The sequence below is a fragment of the Epinephelus moara genome, chromosome 21 (assembly GCF_006386435.1).
Source record: "Epinephelus moara isolate mb chromosome 21, YSFRI_EMoa_1.0, whole genome shotgun sequence".
Taxonomy (NCBI): domain Eukaryota; kingdom Metazoa; phylum Chordata; class Actinopteri; order Perciformes; family Serranidae; genus Epinephelus; species Epinephelus moara.
The window spans coordinates 11,636,483-11,658,408 of record NC_065526.1 but is presented as its reverse complement, the minus strand read 5'-3'; the positions used below and the strand labels follow the sequence as shown (position 1 = coordinate 11,658,408).

At 43.0% G+C, this 21,926-nt stretch overlaps 1 protein-coding gene across 3 annotated transcripts in view; it reads right to left on the bottom strand.

Annotated features, from left to right (window-relative positions):
• Nucleotides 1-3,010: 3,010 nt before the first annotated feature.
• The window catches only part of camsap2b (calmodulin regulated spectrin-associated protein family, member 2b), a 52,684-nt gene continuing 33,768 nt past the window's right edge, over nucleotides 3,011-21,926 (bottom strand). The window contains exons 6-22 of one of the 3 annotated variants that reach the window (XM_050033465.1): nucleotides 19,244-19,383; nucleotides 15,563-15,653; nucleotides 15,317-15,427; nucleotides 14,705-14,774; nucleotides 14,317-14,598; nucleotides 13,177-13,915; nucleotides 12,935-13,081; nucleotides 12,625-12,856; nucleotides 11,990-12,173; nucleotides 11,208-11,907; nucleotides 9,746-9,882; nucleotides 9,402-9,616; nucleotides 9,213-9,312; nucleotides 7,068-7,127; nucleotides 6,289-6,404; nucleotides 5,453-5,571; nucleotides 3,011-4,960 (exon numbers count right to left, since the gene is read on the bottom strand). In XM_050033465.1, coding sequence (XP_049889422.1) covers nucleotides 4,661-4,960; nucleotides 5,453-5,571; nucleotides 6,289-6,404; nucleotides 7,068-7,127; nucleotides 9,213-9,312; nucleotides 9,402-9,616; nucleotides 9,746-9,882; nucleotides 11,208-11,907; nucleotides 11,990-12,173; nucleotides 12,625-12,856; nucleotides 12,935-13,081; nucleotides 13,177-13,915; nucleotides 14,317-14,598; nucleotides 14,705-14,774; nucleotides 15,317-15,427; nucleotides 15,563-15,653; nucleotides 19,244-19,383 — 3,743 coding nt within the window. In that variant the 3' untranslated portion in view covers nucleotides 3,011-4,660. The remainder of the gene's footprint in view (nucleotides 4,961-5,452; nucleotides 5,572-6,288; nucleotides 6,405-7,067; nucleotides 7,128-9,212; nucleotides 9,313-9,401; nucleotides 9,617-9,745; nucleotides 9,883-11,207; nucleotides 11,908-11,989; nucleotides 12,174-12,624; nucleotides 12,857-12,934; nucleotides 13,082-13,176; nucleotides 13,916-14,316; nucleotides 14,599-14,704; nucleotides 14,775-15,316; nucleotides 15,428-15,562; nucleotides 15,654-19,243; nucleotides 19,384-21,926) is intronic. The other 2 variants (XM_050033466.1, XM_050033468.1) reach the window with 2 other exon arrangements.

Here is a 21,926-nt window from a genome sequence, read left to right as displayed (position 1 = left end):
CCCCAAGGCGTTCCCAGGCCAGACGAGATATATAATCCTTCCAGCGTGTTCTGGGTCTGCCCCGGGGCCTCCAACCAGTGGGACGTGCCTGAAACACCTCTAACAGGAGGCACCCAGGAGGCATCCTGATCAGATGCCCGAACCATCTCAACTCACCCCTTTCCACGCGAAGGAGCAGCGGCTCTACTTCGAGCTCCTTCTGGGTGTCTGAGCTCCTCACCCTATCTCTAAGGCTTAACCTAATTTACACCAAGAGAACATGCAAACTCTGCACAGTGTTTGAACCGTGGTCACTGTGCTGTGCCGGACTGTTGTGGTGACGAGAGAGCTGAGCCAGAAGGCCAAGCTTTTGATTTACTGGTCCATCTACGACCCAACCCTCACCTATGGTCATGAGCTCTGGGTAGTGACCAAAAGAATGAGATCACGGATACAAGTGGTTGAAATGAGTTTCCTTTGAAGGGTAGCTGGGTTTAGTCTTGGAAATAGGGTAAGGAGTTCGGAGTAGAGGCGCTGCAACTTTGCTTTGAAAAGGGCCAGTTGTTGTGGTTCAGGCATCTGATCAGGATGCCTCTGTTATTTTACAACATTATTGTACTCAGCATTGTACTTTTTACTCCACTACATTTCACTACAGTCAGTTTTATTCAGATAGCCCGATATCCCCGAACAATCTGTCCAGCGTGTGACACCCTCTGCCCTTTGACCCTCACATCAGTTAAGAAGAAACTCCCCCCAGAAAAAAAACTGGGGAAACAATGGAAGAACCCTCGGCTGTAATAAAATGACTATCTATAGAGTATCCAAATGACAAGAAGCTACTTTGCAGAATTAGATTATCAATGTAAATATAAATGAATTACTATGAGGCTACCCTGCAGTATACATAGTGGATGAATTTAGCCCCACCTTCACCAGCTGTAACATTAGTGACACTTACACATAAATGCATCACTAATTGTAATCCAGTGATGTCACAGATATTTATTCTGACATGAGCCATACTGCATAATGAATACTTTTACCTTTCGTTCTTTAAATACATTTGGATACTACTTTTAAGAGAGTGACACTGTCTTCCAAAAAAGCTGGAAGAAATGTTTGTAAGCTGTTAGTGTTCTGTATGCCTGTGGTGTCTTGTCCTCATTAGCACAGACCTTCTGTGGCCCCTCAGTGGAAACTATTCTGTGTCAGCCAAAAAGGTTTTTTAACCCCTGCCCGTTAGTTTTTGTGCACAACATTGGTCTAATTTGCATAATTAAATATATCATTTTCACAGTCCATAAATATGACACCTATTAAACATTTGTATAAATAATATCTAAGACTTTCTGGTGATATTTCCAAAAAACATCATATTAGAGCCTGAACTATTTTGAGTCTAATCACTTTTGAACATTGACAAACATTTTGATAAAGATCCCCTCTTTGATCCCCCATCTGTTTATCAGAGAATTGATACCAAGATATGTAAATTGACATTTTATAGTTGAAAAATAACCCTAACATAGAAATGATTACAATTTCAAATCACCATTTCAAATGATGTACTGAAAACGATTTCTAAATGACCTCAAACATGCCTTTGACATTTCTGTCTGCCATTTAATTATCAGCCGACATAATTCTGATACCAATATATCTACAATAAGCTGATACTGGCTGATATATGGGCCCAGCTGATATATCCATCTATAAGAATAATATGATGGATGTGGTGGATAAAGTGCAAAGTTTCTTATTAACTCCATGTTTTATTTAACAGCGTCAGGTCTGCCTCAGTGAAGCTTCATTAGTCTGGATGAAAATACACACAGCTACAAATAATGACTATGATGATGATAATAGAGTCTGAAATCTGGAGTTGCATAGTAACTAGATTTTTTTGTAAACTGTCTGTGTGAGTCCCGCTGATGGTCTCTGTTTGTGCAGCCTACACAACACAGTGATGATAATCAAGATGATACGAGCAGGTTTTATTTACTTAGCTCTTTGCATCAATAAGGGGAAGTGATTTTATTTCAGAGAGTAAACCGAACAGCATTAAAAGAATACTTTAACCACACATGATCTTTTGGATATTAATAACTCATGCATGCCTTCTCTGTCTCTCCCTGTCTTTATGTATCACTGTCATATGGATTACTGTAAATTTATTATGTTGATCTGCTCTGTACACACATCTATTGCACGTCTGTCCGTCCTAGAAGAGGGATCCCTTCTCTTCCTGAGGTTTTGTATCATTTTTTTCCCCGTTAAAGGTTTTTTGGGGGGAGTTTTTCCTTATCCGCTGTGAGGGTCCTAAGGACAGAGGGATGTCGTACGCTGTAAAGCTCGCTGAGGCAAATTGTGATTTGTGATGTTGGACTTTACAAATAAAATTGCATTAAAACTAAGAATGTAGAAATGGATAAAATCCTGGATAAGTGAGAGTAAAAAGGGGGCCACATTTAACAACAGCAAGACTATATCAAATTATCTATAATCCAAGTCTCATTTGTCCAGTTGTATGCTCAGTACTTCTTAAACTCATGCATTTTAGTTATACCTCAGTATTTGAAACACTTTCACATAAAAAGTCCCAATGCATGAGCAGAGGTAAAATGCATGCACTTGCCCAGGTGCACTACTACTATATGTAAGTGTTTTGAATAGTAAGGTTTTAATGAGAATGTATGTGTTTGGAAAGTACTGAGCATCCAACTGGATAAATGAGACTGGGATTTTACTGTACGACTTTGTGTTAGTTTTGCCGTGGTTAAACGCGGCCCCCTATGATTTCAATTCATTAAGAACTGTCTCACCTCTTGTATTCATTGTTTACTGTTGAAGCGTGTGAGGAAAACAGCGTTTTCTTCACAAATTCACCATAACACAGGGTGATTAACTTATATACAAATGATCATTTTGTGGTTGAAGTGTTCCTTTAATATCAGTTTAAATGAGGCTATTTTCATCATCATCACACTTGAATCGAGACAGAGACGTGAAATGAGACACCATGAATACTGTTGATAGCTGGCATTTTAATAAAGCTCAAAGTAATAGAAAAAAAAATCCATGAACAGTTTAGCATATTTAGTAAATTGAAAAGAAAATGAATTCAAGAGTTGGAAAAAAAAAATACTATGATTTCCTCAGTATACTTAATGGATTTCATACAACACCACAATAAAGCCTTGTTGAGACTTTGCATACCTTGCCTTTGCTTTCAACACACTTCCTTCAACACCCGTACTGCTTCATGAGCACACACCTCTGACAAGTCAATGTCATTACAAAAAATACTTCTATATGCCAAAAATATATCTGTACAGTGTCAACACATACTGAAGGAACATGTGATAAAAAAATGTAAAAGTAAAGTAACAAGCATGACAGTCGTGAATGACTTAACGACAGTGGACGGGGTCTTGAAGTGCTATCAGACGTGAATTCATTTATTTACAAGTGTGGACTACTTTGGGCGTCATCAAGATCTAATAGTTAAGACAATACCCACGTTAAAGTGGCATTTGAGCATCTGTTAGTTCAAACATGGTCAGTGGTGATTATTTAAAATACTCTTAAATTGCACAGACAGATGACACAGGGTGGGATGTCCATCTATTCTACCGCTAATGATCGTCTTATCAGTGATGCGTTAGATCACACTTTTTGCATTTGTAGCACATTTAAAGGCCCCAAACGACGACATACGTACTGATACACACACGTGATAAATTATAAAAGCTACTCAAAAAGCTACTACAAGCGGACTCGTTCATTTCGAATGGATCTGCCATCATATACAAACTAATTTAACTTATATACGCACAGTATATTATGTTTCTCTGGATAAAATCTAAGACGCCTTTTTAAAATATTCTTCAAAGCATTATCAAAATGAAATAAATTAAGAGTCTATTGCAGGTGCTTTCCAGAATTGTTTCATGGTACTCCATATGCTCAACACTCTCATCATTTCACACTTTTGGAAAGTAATTGCAATCACCAACTGAGGTATTTTCCTCACTCGTCTTGGCACTTCAATATACACACACATACACAAAATTGAACTGTTTTTCAGTCACATGTAAAAAAACAAAAACATGCCTGTGTAGCAGCAAAACGGTCATCAAAAATGCTGCCTCTATCTGATCACAGATCAGACAGGCCACCCTTTTAACAACCTGGGCTTGCCGGGGGGCGTAATCTGATCCCAGACCTGTGAGTACACACAACCTCTCCTGTATCACAACAGACTGTTTCAACAGGCGCTGACAAAATGACACCACAGCGCATCCATATGACACAAAACAAGCATAAGGCCACGCATGATCAACTTATAGAAACCAAACTGCCTCTGTCTGAGGCGTGACATTCAGTGCTTCAGTGGTTCAACTAGGTAAGGCATTGGTCCGCCTATTGTTTTCTTCTCTTTTTTTGGCACATGAGAACATTGATACACATGCTGACACGTACACACTTGTGCCCGTTTAAGCAGTCCAGAGCGCAACAGTCAGCTCCGTGACAACAACGTCTGTGAGGCCCACTCGTGTTCTACATTCCAGTTGTGATTTATTACAGTGGGACCGTGTGTCCTTTTAATGATGAAGTAAAATCCACAAATTTGTCTGTGTTCCTTCCAGAGAAGCAAATCTTGCCCTGCCATCTTGCGCTACTTAGTATGCAGTTTTTTGGGCGTCCCCTGCTTCTTGGTTTGCCACAGGTGGCTGGCGATGGTGATGGCGTCCACGCTGGCGGACATGGTTTTGGCTGGGATCTGGCTGAACTGCTTCCTGTCTGAGTTGTACTTGTACAGGCCTTCGATCATCTTGGTTGTTATGCTCCTCGGCCCGATGCCGGCCAGTTTGGTGATCTCCTCCGTCTCGGGGCAGTATGTGTACACAGACCTGAACTGGCATCCACCATCACGGAACAACACCAGGAAGTTATTGGCTTCGGATTTCTCCATTTCCTGCAGAAAACCACAGAGAAAAGTCATTGTTTAGTGCGGAATATTTAAAGGTCCAGTGTGTGGGATTTAGGGGGATATATTGGCAGAAGTGGAATATAATATAAGTACGTTTTCTACAGTGTATAATCACCTGAAAATAAGAATCTTTGTTTTTTCATTACCTCATAATGAGCTGTTTCTATCTACACAGGGAGCGGGTCCTCGTCCATGGAGATTGCCGTGTTGCACCACCATTTTCATACAGTAGCCCAGAATGGACAAACCAAATATTGGCCCTAGATAGGGCCATTTGCATACTTGCATTAGCCACCATAGTTAGCAGCCTCTCCGCAAAAAGAGTGTCAGAGACCTCTGCGGATAATTCGGCTCATTGTAAAAACGTCCTGAGCAATGAACACTGACGGAGTCCTAACCAAGATAAGCAATCCCCATAAATCCTACACACTGGACCACTAATGCAGAAAGACACGGGCGCATAATTGGAAAACGTACATCAAGTATCTTGTTCTTCTGTCCTTCGTTGACCTTGCCAGCGAGGCAGCAGTGAGCCAGGGCGTTCTGGATGATGTGTTTGTTGGACTTGGCACTGGGCTCCTTGTATAGTTTGGGTCCTGTGGGAAGAAAAGCACAAGCATGAGACTGCAAACATGAAATGTCACATCATGCTCAGTAGCTGTGTAAATGTTGACAAACTCTATAAACAGTAGAGCTGAGTATCGCTAATCGATACCTTCAAGGTATTGGCTGAAATAACACAGTACCAAGTAGTGCTAAAACTTGTCAAGTCAAGCGTTACCTGCATTCAAAACTGTAGTGCTAAAACTTGTCAAGTCAAGCGTTACCTGCATTCAAAACTTTTTGTACCCAGATCTTGGAGAAAAAAAAAAAAAAAAAAAAAGACTACTTGTATGGTTTTGCTCGCGGCCAAGCACTGCAAGCCATTCAAATAAGTCTGAGCATTTGGGTGGAATCAGCTGACAGTAATCATATATCTAGACATCTTAGAAAAGTCATGTCTATTGGAATGGATGGGGGATTTGAACAGGTTGTGCGACGTGTGATTGGCCCACTACTGCAACAGCTACAACCCATACAGCCTGTTTTGTGGTGTCTTCGAGTGCAGTGTATTTGATGTAGCTGGTGGTTTAGCACACAGAGATGAAACCAAATTCTTTGAAAGTATGGCTACACTACACACTTGTGGCGTCTGATAGAAATAAATCCATAAAATGAAAGGATTATTTCAAATGAAGTACTCTATTGGTATTGATATAACGATAGTGGTACAGTTATTTTTTACACAATACACTGCCGGGTGTGTCTTCTACCTGTGTACTCATTGTTGGAGGGAGTGGAGGAGGTGGTGGAGTCATTTTCCCAATCCTTCTCTCCGTTACGACTACCAGTCGAAGGACAGGAAGAAAACCCCTCAGCAGAGTCTGGCCTGGAGACGATCACAAACAAACCAACAAATGACACACACGGACACAAGAACCCACAACACACACGTAGAGGTTGACACACATGAGCATATATGGGGTATGAAAGCGCACGCCGACAGATTGCACAGACAGACATGCACAGAGAGAGAGAGAGATGTTGCAGAACAAGGTCAGACGCTGTGACACAATTCTCCAACCCCTGCCTGTTGTCTTGCATTACATCACACTGTACGTACTCCGACGAAGCTGCACAGCGAGAGACAGAAAGGCATGTTCAGCCAAGCAAAGCAAAGTCTCAGTGCTGTCTTTATGGCTACTGTGAGGGATGAGCTCGAGTACTTGTGGGAGAAAACAGCAAACACAGTGGGGAAGCGCAGAGCAGCCAGCAGAGAGAGGAGCGCAAACAGCAGCCTGAGAGCAATACTGCAAGAGGCAGAGAGAGGATACAGAGCAGGAGAACTGAGGCGGACACATCTCAGCGCACGCCGGTCCCATGTACCTTAATACAGAAGCAAAAACTGCAGTAATAGAATATGTTGAATTATACTGTCTGTCTGCTTTAATGTGAGTCTGTGTTGAAAGAGTGTCTAATGAAACACAGGCTAAAGTTACATGGAGCTATTTCTACATGGAGCCACATCCAGTACACTTCATCACTTACTAACCTTCCCTTTCTTTCTTTGGGAGAGCTTAGATAGAACGGGATATGGGATACTCTATTGCCTCTGAGGGACGCATGCAAAATAGAAAGAGAAAGGAGGGAGGGGTACAAAGAGTCGAGAGTGTAAACCTCATAAAAGTCAAGACTTAACAATAAGAACAAAATGACTTCAACATCAAAACACCCCATGACATTAAAATCCCAGCAGAGTTTATGACATCTGGGTGTGATGCAGATGAAATATGGGGTGGGAGTGTCTTAAAGTTTTAAAAGTTTAATTGTGGGAGAGCACATCACAGTGGTGGTAATATGTGGATGAATGAATGGTTAACTGCACAAACCACTTCTACTTGAAGAATAAAATACGATTGTAACGAGTTTGAAGAGAAGTTGCACGAAAATAAGATGCATGTTAAGTCTGCTCGTAGTACTATAAGATGTCAGCCAACTTTAACAGGTGACTTTGATTTGGGGATGAGAATGGAGAGGTGGTGAGAGGGCAGAAGATGACAGAACTAAGGTGGCGTTAAGTTCATCACTTAAGTTTTTTAGACAGATCCAACAAGACAACATGATTAAAATTATTAGATACGAACAACCCATCACACAAAAGTTTGTAAAGCAGCACACTGTGCAGCACAGTTCCCGTTACTTAAAGGAATAGTTCACCCACACATTGACCATTTGAGTATCAATTATTCACCCCGTGTTATATTGAATTCGTGAAGAAAACATTTTTTTCCGCATGCCTCCACCGTGAACGGAGAATCCAAAAAGGAGGAACAATTTTAATGAAATGAAGTCACTGGGGACCACGTTCAACAACAGCAAAACTATATCAAAGCATCTGTTTACAAACTCTCACATGACTCAAACAGTATAATCCAAGTCTTATTTATCTAGTCATATGCTCAGTACTTCCAAAACACATGTATTTTCGCTAAAACATTTCAGTTTAAAAGAGTCTCACACACGGTTGAGTAGCACCTGAGCATGTGGCAGCATCTCTACTCATGTGGAACTAATGCAGGCAGAAGTGTTTTATATTGTAACATTTTAGTGAAACTGCATGTGTTTGGGACGTACTGAGCATACAACTGAAAACATGAGACTTGGATTCTGTTTGGAGTCAACCAAACATTAGTCGACCATAAAGGTCATTAGTCAGCAAGATTTCAGAGGTCGCTTAGTCACAAAAAGCAAAACAAAAAAACAAACAAACCCGAAACTCTATAAGGAGCTGCGCCTTGTCAAAAATAAATCCAAACCTATATGACTGGACCATGTGGGAATTTAATTTCAAAGGACAGACACAGGAAGTGGCCACGCTCAGCAGTCAGACAGGAGTCAGGTTAATTTCCAGGGCTGGTACCTGCGGTTATTCCACAGGCTAGTTAATAACATGTCGGCCAGGAAATCCAAAGTGTGGGATCATTTTGAGAAGGTGAAGGACGAACCCAAGGTGATATGTAAACTCATCTTCATTGGTCGACTACAAACATGACGTATCATCTGAAACATGGAAGTAGCTACATGCCCATTAGCCCACAGCGTCAATAACAGGCGGCTCGCTCAGTGTGTGACGTGCACTTGTAGATAAAATATAGGCCTATATTAATGAAGGTTCATTAGTACGGTTTTGTATTTCTCTGTAATGTAGCACAGTGTTAACAATGTTACTGATACTATTCTTTCTCACACCTTCAACTCAAACCATTGTGTTGCCCCGCCCAAAATATATCATTTAATAATTACATTAATATCATAAACATGCGGGCGACTAGTCGACTAATGGCCCTAAATGATGACTGTTGATCGACAAAGAAAAATCTTAGTCAGGGGCAGCCCTAGAGTACACTGCCAAGTTGTGTGAGAGATTGTAGATGAAGTTTTGATATAGTTTTACTGTTGTTAAACGTGGTTTCACTTGGACTTCAATTCATCAAAAATGTTTGCCGTTTTTTGATTCTTCGTTCACAGTGGAGGCATGTGAGAAAAATAATGTTTTCTTCACAAATTCAACTCAACATGCGGTGAGTAACTGACATAGAAATTTTTATTTTGCGGGTGATATGCTCTTTCAATGGGATAAATGAAATTGAAATCAAGGGAAAGGTAAGAGTCTAAAATCCACTCGAATGGGTCTCACCTGTTGTTCTTCTTGTTATTTGGCTGATCTCTGTCGTTGTCAGCCAAATTGAGAGACGCCAAAGAAACACTTGACACTGAGAAGCCTCGAGGACGCACCCCTGCAACACATGAACAGGTAAAGCACGGATCAGTGGCTCTCATGCAGTGATACACGTGTGTTCGTGCATATGATTTGTACGCTGCTAACCTGTCGCTCTCACAGGGGGCGTAGACGACTCCATGACGTCCCTGTGGATGGACTTGGGTCGCGGCTTCTTCTTGAGACTTCCAGATCGGGGCTTGATGACCTCGTCCATGTCATCCATCAGCTTGAGCTGCTTCCTCCTCAGATATTCATGCTTGATGTATTCCCTCCTCGCCTTCTCATCGTCCTTCTTCTGCTGCTCCTCCTCGGCTTTCAACCTAGAGGAGGAGCCCAAGATGAAGATTTATTGTAGGACTGCACACTCAATTTTAACTGTGTGTATTGATGCCATAAACCTGGGAACAGTGCCCGCACAGGCGTATAGGGAGTAAGAAAGTCAGACAGACCGTGCAGCTTCCCTCTTCTGCTCCTGGTCCAGCTCCTGCTGCTGCTTCTTCTCCTGAATCTCCTTCTCCCTCCTCAGCCTCTTCTCCAGCAGAGCTGCCTTCTTTGCTGCCATGTCCTCTTCCCCTTTCACATCATCCTGGTGTTTGATGGATGGGGAGCACACAAATGTTTACTCAGTTGATGAATGACTACATCCTGCATTAAGTTGTTATGACATAATAAACCCTAGAGTGTAATTATCGGAATTATGGTGGTATCAAGTATTTAATGTGGCTTTAATATAATTACCTTCTGTCAACAAAGCTGTGACTCTGCTCTATAATCAGAGCTCTGATGGTTGACCATGCATCTGTGCTCTGGCTGTTCTTTTTTTTTTGGCCTAGATTCACTCATGTATTGTATTTGATCAGCTCATGGCTCAACAGGCACAACACTGCACATGTTGTACCCGGCTCACACAGTATGAGATTCTTCCTGTCGCTGCAGCCTGCATATAGCACCATGAGGCTCTATATACTGTATTATTAATGAGGAGTTAATTAACTGTGTATATCAGTTGGTATTATAGTTTTACTGTAGTGGTTCCAGACCTGGGTGAGGGGGGAATAAAATGGGGAATAAAAGGGGGGTAAAAGGTGGAGTTGCACTTAAGTTAATACTATTATTTTTTTGGCTTTTTGCCTTTATTGGACAGGACAGTCTAAGCACAAAAGGGGCAAAGGGCCGCACACTAGAATCGAATACATGGCCACTGCGGAAAAGACAGTGGCTTCATATATGGGACTAAGCCACTGGGCGCCCAAAACTTAAGTTAAATAGCCCTTTTTCTCAGCAGATATTTTGACTTGTCAAAGACAGGAGCAGCTAATAACACCATTAACTGCTGCATTGCAGGGCAACAATTGTGGGTTTGAAGACAACTTTAATACTGTTAGTGCCACCTGTGCATTTCTGTCAAAATGCCTGCTGTGAAAAAGTTTGTCATAAACAGAGGTGGGACCAACTCATTGTTTTGCAAGTCACAAGTAAGTCTCAAGTCCTTGCAGTTAAGTCTTAAGTCAAGAAAGGCAAATCCCAAGTCCTAAACTTTGAGTTTTATGTGCTAGAGAAGTCATAATGCACTCTTCATTAAATGTAAAGCCATTTTAAGTACAGTAATAATATAGTACATTTACAAAAAGCATAAATTACTTTTAAAATTTGCATTTATTTGTTAAAACAGGGTTGTTGGAGGGTGTCAGTGGCACGGTGGTGCAGTGGGTCCCTGGTTCGAACGCGCCCCTCTGTGCACCACCCACATTTAAGAGTACTGTTTGCAGTGGAAACGCTATAGTCTAGGCTTCACAGGTAATATTTCCATAAACTATTACATTAAATATCCTAGACATTGGAAAGATTAAAAAAAAATGTTTTTATGACTATAAATATGATCCTTTATATAATTCTGTAGCTCCAGCTCACCTTGAAGAAGAATCCACAGCACATCTTTTGGTCTTCTCCGTACGTGTCTCCTCCTGCCTCTCCTTCTCCTTCTGGTGCTCCTCCTGGAGCTTTCAGCCCAGACAGAGGCACCTCCACCAGGTCTCTTCTGTCCTGCTGCTCTCCCTTGACCTGGCTGCTTGTGCGCCCTTGGTTCTCAGACACCGGTTGACGCAACACCTCTGATGACCTCGACTGTTTGACTTCACCCTTCTTTCTTTCCTCCTTTCGCTCATCTTCTTTCTCTTTGGCTGCTTCTTTAGCAGAAGGCTGAGGAGTGCCAGCACTCTTCTTCGCCGCTGCCTCTTCTTTGTCCTTAGTGTTTTCTTTATTGTCCTTGGCCTCTTGTTTCTTACTGTCCTGAACCCCCTCGTCGTGGCCCAGGTAAGCAAACGAGCTGATCTGGTTTTGGCTGGAGGTGAAACGCCTCAGTCTGGGTAGGCTGTCCACTGAAGTGGGGGTGTTTAGCATTCGACTGAAAGGTGTGACCTTCAGATCATTTGGTCGCGGAGTACGTGGTGTCCGGGCATGAAAGGAGGCTGGCCGCCGCTTGATGCCAGCAGGGGAACGATTGGGAGCACGGGGAGAGCCAGAGGAAGAAAGGATGGGAGATAAAGACCCAACCGAGCCTCGGCCTGATCCCCGTCCTGTTACACTGCTGCTGCGTAACTCACGGAGCTGCCTGAGGAGGACAGAAAACACACACAGTGGTAAATGATGGTGAACTTATTCTTTGGATTAAAGTATCTATCATTAGGTAATACCTGTGTGGAGATGGAGCAGGAGGAGGAATGACCCAGGCTTGCTGCTGCTGCTCTCTCATGGACATGATCTTCTCCTGCTGCTGAGCCAAGCGCTGCATCTCTGTCTGCAGGAAGCCCAGCGACGTGTTCAGCCTCTCAATGGAGCGTGTGTATTCTGTAAGGTCGATTTCTCCTGGAGCCACACCTGTATCACCACAGAGCAAACAAGGGTCAGTCGGTCTGATCAGAATCATTCACAACGTCTAAAAGCATTGTGGAAAATGACGCCCAGAGAAACATCCTAATGCTGGCCTTGTCTGTCCTGACACGGGGCGTTTTTCCGCTTTGAGTTGAAGGTTTTTCAACTTGGGGAGTTCAGAGAGCTCAAACAAAAATGCCAGGCACCTAGAGAACAGAAACATGAGGCACATTGCAACGCAAAAGCCGCCTCCAGCTGCTAAAACGCTTTCTGTGTGATCAGGAACTGGGACTACCTGAGAAGGAGGGTCTGCTTCCAAGTGGACCCTTGTCTGTTTGAAGCTGTCCCATCACAGGACCTTGTGATAGTAAGTGTGATTTTAGTATAAACCTCTACTTCCTCTGGTCATGAACTGTCAGGAAAGCGTCCTTATAAGTGATGTGTAAACAACATTCACCTCCACCATCCTCACAGGGAGATTTAGGAGCTGCTCCATCCGGCTTGCATCTCTCCGCCCGCTCCATGCTGCTCTGGTTGGGTTCCTTTGAGGCTGTGAGAGGCTCTGGAGAAGGTGTCTCTGCTGCCCCTGAGCTGGGGCTGAGAGGGGCAGTGATTCCTTTCCTTCTCACTACATTCAGAAAGGCTGTTCTGCCCATCCTCTGACGATGGCGGGTGAAAGCTGCTTCCACCTGTGACGGGAGCAACATGGTGTTAACATTTACATTTAAATCTATACAAATTGAGAACTTTATTGTGTATTCATTTACCTTCTTTTTCTGGGCTTCAATGGCTCTCCGTTTCTCTTCAAGCTTCATCCTCAGCTGAATCATCTCTGAAGCTATCAGATGAGAGGGATCTCTGGGGGAAGGCGTTACTGGAGATGGGGATGTGATTGGCAAAGGAGGTGTAGACATCTAGAAAAAAGTGCAAAGTTTTAATTCCAGCTATCCTTTACAAAAGTAGAGTTCAAATAAAAGAGGGGGTGAGTGACACACATTTGGACACAAACCTGAGAAGAAATGCTTTTTGGTGGGTGTGTGTACGGCACATTAAGGTCTGAACTCTCTGGTGTGGTTCCTCCGCTGCTCCTTCCCTCCAGCTTCCTGAACTTCTGCTCTGCAAAGCTCGTCATCCGGACCATGCCGCCTCCAGAGCCTCCGGAGGACGAGGTGGGGCTGACTGTGTGCGATCTGGGGATTGTGGGTGCTGAACTGGGACAGGGGCTGCTCCTCTCACCCCCACCTCCGCTCTCACCCTCATGGTTAGCATCACCGACCCCCTTCCGTCCTTCCTCCCTGCTTCTCTCCTTCTCCTGCTGGTCAGGCAGAGGGCACGACCGGGTCATGGCCTCGCAGTCTGGATCTATGTCTGAATAGTCTCTCAGAGAGGAGGAGTCCTCATCCAAGCTCTGGATGTCCTCTGTCCTCACATGGATGCCCGTATCGACTTCGTCGGTGGACACAGAGTTGGCGTCGTGCTCGTTCAGCCGAGCTTTCGCTGAACCTGGGTCGTTCCCTTGACCCTGGGCCCCTGGAGGGTCCAAAGGGTCTGAGGGCTCTGCCCCGTGGAGAAAGAAGCCATTGTCTCCTTCCCCCACGCCCAAGCTGGCGTGGGGCCTTTCAGTGTCGTGGATAATCTTCAGGGCCTCCTCAATGCTCGGAGGAGTTGATGGGCTGATTTGGCCACTGTGGTTGCCATGGTGATCATTGGGGCTGTGGTTGCTGTCTGGGAGGACTCCATTAGAGTACCTAGGGACAAGTGTGAGTAAATTAACTGATGGTTGTTTAAAGTAACGGTCAGCTTTTTAATATGTCTCCTGCTCACCCAGAGTCAGATACACAGCTGGATGTCCCTCTTATTTTTATGTCTTTTCATGAAGTTTAATCATATTTTCAACTATATGATCAGCTTTTCTTTTTTTTTTTTTTGCTTGAAGAAATAACACTGATTTAAAAACAACCTCCCAGTTGGCACCGGATGTCAACATGATGTCAGAAAAACGTTGGAATCTTGCATCAGACAGAAATTAAATTTTGATTGGAATAAAAATCAGGTTGACGATATTTTAAATGTTTAACAATGTTATAATTTTAGCATTAACATTATGACATTTTGCAGACGTTCAGTTTTGTTCTCCATACTGCTGTACCTGCTTTGGTTCTTCACTGAGAATGTGTTGTTCCGCCCCAAGGGCTTGTGGGGGGTGAAGTCCTCATCCTCCTCAGGTATGTGTCTGCTCTGGCCATTGACATCAACAGGCATGAGGGAGAGGTGGCGCTTCATGCCCCCTCGAGATGCATAGTGAACTTTGAACCCAAGACCGTCACTGCTGGCAGAGCGGGTCATCCCTCGGAGGGAGGGAGATTCACAGAGTGGCACAGTCGGGTCTCCATCCAGAGGAATCTCGAAGGAGATTCCCCGAGAGGTGGAGCTGAGGGAGGAAGGAAATGTACTGTTAGTTCAACAGGGAAACAACAAACCACTTTGCAATCATAAGTCAATGAATGTCATCTGCTCTGTGGAGTTTAGGCACTAACCGTTTTTCTTTGGGCCACGTCCCAACACAGCCATCCACATAGGACATGGAGGTAGACCTCTTCATTATACCTGTTACAGACACAGAGTAGCTTCTTACTGGATGTGTCAAATCCCTGATAGCATTGGCATAGAAAATCAGATCAATTAGCAGAATCAATGATAGCATTGGTATGAAAAAATTGGATCAGTTCCCATCCTCATTTACTGATAATTAAAAGAAGCCAAATATTCAAGTGTAGGGCTGAAATGAGCATCTGAGCTACTGCATGTCTGTAAATCAGCCACTAGAGGGCCTCTGGTTTCAAAACACATCCACAAACTGTGGAACTGTTCTGTGTAAATCAGGATTCTCACAGGTCCTGGAAATCCTTTAAAGTTTGTGAATTTGAAGGGGAAGAAAAAGGCCTTGAAAGCTTTTGGAGACAGACATGGATCATTTAAATTGCTTAAATTTGTATATATTTTACACAACAGAAGAAAACATCCTTTTAATGTCACCTGACATCACTGAAAAGTCAAGAAAATAGAGGAAAAACTCTGTGAAAGCTGTGTTGTATTTACAAGCGAGGACCGTGAACCATCCCATCCCCTATCGATAACAGATATTTTACCCTGTGTAGGGATGTTCTCTGGGCTGTCAGGTCTGTCTGCATAGCTCTGTTTGACTGGACTGGACACAGGAGCCATATTTCTACAGGGCACAGGCTCACAGGCTGCTGCTGCTGAGGGAAACACACGACAGATACTCAATATTCAGCTGCAACCTTGAGTTAATTATCAGAGTTAGTATGCATAACATGGCAAAACTGTCAACACCATCATTAGCATGCTGATGTTACTGTGAACTTGTGCCGTACCGTTTGGATCGAAGACTCTGGGCTGTACGAACGAGGGTTTAACCACTTCAAACCACCAGAAAAGCTCAGCCATAAACACCAGGTAGTTACTCTGCAAGGCCACACACACACACACACACACACACATGGTTAATGTTGCAGTTATTTATGAATGTCATTGGAACAACATGTCCTCTCTTCAGTCACAGCTCCTTCTCCCTGTATCTCCCCAAAGATGTAGGATGAGCTACACTCACACTACAATACAGCATTTTGACAAATCAATGAGGTCACGGCTTGCAAGCTGTTGCTAGGTAACAGGCTCAGGTGTGTGTAGTTGAATATTAGTGCATGTTTCATTGTCTGAGTGGTTTAATGTCAAACCCATATGCCTCATGAAAACTGCCAAAAACACCATCTGGAGTTTAGTTTAAATATGTCACATGTGCATAGACGGATGCACAAAGCAGCCAGTGAGTAACCCACATCAGTGATAAATGCATTCATGTTGTAAACAGACTCTGGGGGCCAAAACAGATGATTTCATCTGTCGGAAACCTTTCAGTTAAAACACACACAGGTCTGTTGATTTACTTTGTAGCATGGAGAGAAAGACAAAAAAGATTCCAGTTCCTATAAACTGGAATAGAAAGAGTCAACTCCCGGTTAGGATTCTTTCAGAGTTGATTGTTCAGGAGGTTTAAACAGGGAGCCGAATTATCCACAGAGGTTTCTTCCTCTCCAAAACAAAGAGACCTGGTGATTTAAACCAATAAAGTAAAGCAGTTTCACATTGTAAATGAGTGTTTCTCCCGACGCTGTTTGGCTAATCGCAGATGGGGTGCTAGCTGAACATGTGCTCAAGTGTGCTCGCCCTTTTTTCTCTGATAACTTCAGATCCAGACGTTCAGGAGGTTTTGACTGAGAGCCGAATTATCTGCAGAGGTCTCTTCCTCTCCAAAACAAATGGACCTGGTAATTTAAGCAGGAAAAAACACTGAAAAAAGCACTTTCACATTAAAAATAGTGTTTTTCCAATGATGTTCAGCTCATCACAGAGGGGCTGCTAACTACAGCAGCTGATGCGATAATGCGAAAATGCGAGTGGTGCTATCTAGAGCTAGTGTTTGGTCTGTCCGTCCATGGCTTCTATAGAAACATGGCGGACTCCGTGGACGAGGACCCGCACCCTGTGTAGATATTGACAGCTCATTCTAAGGCAACAAAAACACGACGGTACTTATTTTCAGGTAATTGTACATTACAAGGTTCCCGCAAATTTTTACCAATGAATTTTCAAAACTTTTTTTAATAGCTTTTCCATTATATTTTACCTAATTTCCATGACTTTATTTAAGTAGTTTAAAATGCATATAAGCCGCACTTCCCAGGCTAACTTGCCTCACTTGTTAGACATTCCAGCCGCCAACTAGCTGGGTACCTCACAAGACGTCAAGGCTACTGATGGGCAAAGCAGTTCTTTAGATGTTACTGAATCACTAGAATCAGTTAATTAAAAAGATTTGTTCAAAAGATTCGTTCACCGAATCGTTCAGTGCTTGGCGGGAAGAGCCCTGACTGTGTACTGTGTAGTCCGACTGACTGAACTGATACACGGCTGAGCTGCTGCTGCGTCTGCCCTGCACTCGTGAGTCTCATTACTGGCCAGCCTAACATTTTATGTTTGTTTATCTGGAAACTAAGTCTGTTTAAACAATGGGGAGGTGTGTGATTGTGTTCATGTGGCTTGACTCCTGGCTACATTAGCTGTTAGCTTGGAGAAAACGGTCCCTGTGAAAGTGTATCACTGAGAAGAAATGATTTGAACCACTCAGGGATCGGGGTTATGTCGTTCACCGAGTGACTCGTCACGCGGTAGGCAGTCCCTCCCTGCACCCTTTCTGCCTCGCGAGTGATTCATCGTTCGCACGGACCAAATCGGCAGTTCCACTCCCGGCCTGCACGCTCGCTGCTGAGCTCAACTGAACTGAGAAATGAACGAATCAGTTATGGAAGTAACTGTAAGTAAGTTCAGTATATTCACTCAACAGATTCGTTCTTTTGAACGATTCGTTCGCGCACAACACACTAGTCAAGGCTGCGCCCCTTTTAGAGCAGAGAAAACTGAAGATCAATGCAAATTTGACCAGTGTTTAGATTAGAATTAATAATAAACCAAACACAGGTTATACATCTGTATGCATTTTTTTCTTATTAAACAAACTTTTGTTTTGTGAAACTGTTTGGTGATTTTTTTATTTTATTTATTTTTTTTAAAAAGCAGGATGCACTTCAAATGAGCAAAATAAAAGAGCATATTCCAAAAAATGTAAATAGGTAGCACATCCCAAATTTCGAAGTACAAGAGGACAAAATACTCACAATTCACTCGTTTAATTAATAACTTTTCAGAATTTTTTCGTAAAAGCACTTTTTTTTTCTTAAAAAGGGGGCACAGCCTTGGCAGTGACACGATGCTGGTCTGGTCTATGTGTATAACATCACACTAGCGCAGCACGAGATTTTAAAAGAGTAATACGAGGTATGTATTTCATGGAACGTCAGACAAGTTTTTGGATTTTTCTAAACAATAGCCAAAACAATGTTTATTCAAAACTTTTCCAAAAGGTTCTGTTAATTCCAAAACAATTTCCAGGCCTGGAAAACAGTTTATCTGATTCTATAACTTTTGCAAGAATTTCATGACTTCTTATATATCATATTCCATTTCTGCCAATATATCCCACTGAGTCCTACACACTGGATCTTTAATGGCATTTGTGTAGTATATTAGATAAATGGACATGCACACACACACACACTGGTTAGGATTCAGTGGGCAGTGTATGGTGAATGGGCAGTGTGCCAGTCTCTTTAACTGCTCTTCAAGACCATTCCTCACCCTCATTTGCCTCCTTGTACGATTGTTACTCTATGCAGTCAAAACACACTCACTATAAACACTGTGGTGAATGAGAAAGGAAGGGAAAACAGAGAGCATAGAGTGCACAAGTGTGAAAACCGTCTGCTGTGTTGTTTTGAAGAATGGAAAGTCGCAGTCAGCTCGGACCGTGACTTGAATCCGAATGTTCCTACCCACGCTCCCCGCATACTATTTACCCACACTGGCTCAGCTGCATCTGATGTCTGGATGGAACAGAAGTTGTACACTAAGTATTTTATTAATCAGACGCACATGTGTGTGTACCGGGGAGATGTCAGCCTGAGGACTGAGTGAATCAGCAGTTGTTGTTATCTCTAAAGTTCACAGATTTTGTTGTTTTGATAAAAAAACAGAAGGGATGTGGGAGAGGAGGGAGGAGAGGAGAGAACAAGGGAGGCAGGCAGAGACGGGTCAGGACTGTGAATCTCCTCTGAGCAGAATCTGTCCTCTGTCTGAGAGAGAGGGGGGTATTTGGCTTGCAGCGTGTGTAGCACCAACACACACACACACACACACACACAATAACAACCCCTGTGAGAGCCCAACCCGCTCACACACATTCAATATTAAACTTTTCCTTATGTGACTCATTTTTGCCTGTTTGTAATTTCCCGCCCTGACTCTCCTTATCCCCGAAACTCTTTTCCTTTCCCTCCTTCTCTAACTTAATCCACATTATAAAAATAGCACCTTCCCAAATCCTCCACATACATGTCTTTTTTAAACCTAAACATTTCTTTGAACCCCTTCATCCTTACCTTTATGGATGCATGTGCATAGAGCATGTCCTCCAGGCTGAAGTGGCAGCAGTGGTTGAGGTTGTTCCTGCAGAATTCCTGCACCAGCTGGAGGTTGTACAGACTGTCAGCCAAAGACATGGTCTCCTTGAGGCAGATATCTGCTCCGCCAGGGGAGGGGAGGGGTCAGACGCACACACACGAGGGAGGGGTGATAGCAAAGGCCAGGCAGGGAGATGAGGGAAAGATAAGGCATAGTTTACGTTAAAAAAAGAGCCTACATTTTCCACTGGTATGCGCACCATATGCAGTCGCTGATTTGAATCACTCAAAACCCTTGACACAGTTTGAGTTTTCAAACCGTCTTCAGCTCTCTCTGAATGAATCATCAGGATTTCTATCCCCTGACGTGACTGTACGAACTGCCCACGTACTGTATGAGTGTACTGTCTGACAAGAGGGAACAATTCAGGGACAGATGACCAAACACAGCTGATTTCTCTGGAATGATGTCATTCTCTACTTTACTGTACTTCTTTATTATTCTTAGAGTAAATCAATCTGCCAGCAAGAAAAACCTAAATTATCTTGCCCCCCACATCTGGCTCACATGTGTACGTGCACCCTGTGAACTACATTCAATCTCAGAGCGCCGATATGAGAGTTGTTTATCTTTGAAATAGCAGCCAGCTACTCCTCTAACGGTCCGCCGTCACAGACCCCTCGTGACCAATCACAACCCAACCCAGGGCATTTTTAGAAATGAGAGCGCAGGCGAGCTGAGAGGAAACGGGTCTTTGTTTCTCATGCCTCGCACTTGTTCTCTGTGTCTGTCCTGAATACTCTCTGCCTCACTGTGTCCTTCTTGGGTCAGTAAAATATCCTCCACTGATATTGTTAAATGTAACCATGGAGAGTCAAAACGCCGTCCTTAATCTCTTGAGTATGCTCTCAGCTCAATTCAGACATTATGAAGGACATGAGGGTAATAAAACTCAATAATAAATAAAGTAAAAAAATAAAATAAAAAATAAAATACAATTAGATAAAATAAAATAGGATAAAATAAATAAATAAAATAAAATAAGATAAAATAAAATAAATCCACAAAAGACATACCACAATGATTATACATTTACACACAGGTGTGAAGGCCAATGTTTCACACTCTAGAACCTGACAGAGCTCGGTTGTTTCAGACTTTAACAATACTGTTCACAGAATTAGATAACCTACACATACATCTATTTATAAGATTCCTTATTACAGCAGAGCAGGTGGCTACACCAACACTAACAAACTTTTGGCTCGTGCTGCAGCTTCTTGGAGCTTCAAGCAGCAGCCTCATACTGTCATCATAAGCCACTGTGAGTCTCTGCATGCTGCCTTTTTTATAGCGATGCCACAGGTGGGCAGCAAGCTCTCCTTTGAAGACTTTGTCAGTCACATCACTAGAACTGCCTTTATCCAACCAAAAAATATTGCTTGGCACAGCCCATCACTTTCCCTCTCTGCTGCTGAAACTCTCATCCATGCCTGCAGCACATCCAGGATTGACTATGGCAACAGCATCCTGTATGGTACATCATCCAAAGTCTTAAATAAACTCCGGCACACTCAGAACTCTGCTGCTTACTCATTCATGCTCCTGTCATCACCTCACCCGTTCTCCAGTACCTTCACTGGCAATTCAAAGTCCCTCTCCTTGCTCACAAAGGACTCCATAACCAGGCCCCTTCCTACCTAACTGACCTGCTCCACCACCACACTCCTTCCCCCATTCTCCACTCCTCTGATGCCAACCTCCTGTTTCCATCACTCAGGACCAAACGACGGACCTGTGGTGACAGAGTCGTCTCCATAGCTGCCCCCTACTTCTAGTACTCTCTCCAAAAACACATTCGGGACTGCATCAAACTCTCCCAGTTCAAATCACGAATCAGAACTCACCTTTTTAAAATGGCATTTAAAGAGTGATTAATGTTGTGTGTTACATGTTTTTAGTGTAATCTGTTTCTAAGATTATTTTAACTTACATAAGGTGTCTTTATTATAATATAGTGGGGCACCAAAAGCTTCAAAAAGTGAGATCTTCACAGACACTGACCACACACTAAATCCAATCACGTCTGCTTATGCGTGTACTTTACAACACTGTTGGTAAATGTCCTCATCATCTGCTAGATCAGTGGTTCCCAACTGGTCCAGTCACGGGGTCCAGATTTCTCCTCAGTCATTAGTTCAAGGTCCGCACAGTTTTATTTATTCAACATCATACTTCCCCTTGGCTACGTGTTTGAGCTAATTTGCTGTCTCTGTCAAGTCGTTGCCTGCTAGTCACTCACTCTACAGCGGGAAACAGCACTTCAAAGTAAAAGCTATGTGCTGGAAATTCAGCAACCATGCACCCTGTTCCATTTCCATTTAGCTGCAGTAACAGATCATCCATACAAATGTGAAAACAAGGACACAAAGTACTGCCCTGTCAAACTCCATTATTCACATGGCACAGAGTAGATGCAGAATTTCCTCATTTAACTGGGAGATAAGCATACCAGAAAACCAGGTTAAGGTTTTCCTTAAAGTCCTAGTTAAGGTTTCTTCATTTTAAAACTGGTTCCTGGATTGTTGCACAAAAGACCTTAGCAACCAAAGTAAGGTAAAAAACAAACAAACCCTAAGGTACCCCTGACTCTATCTTAAC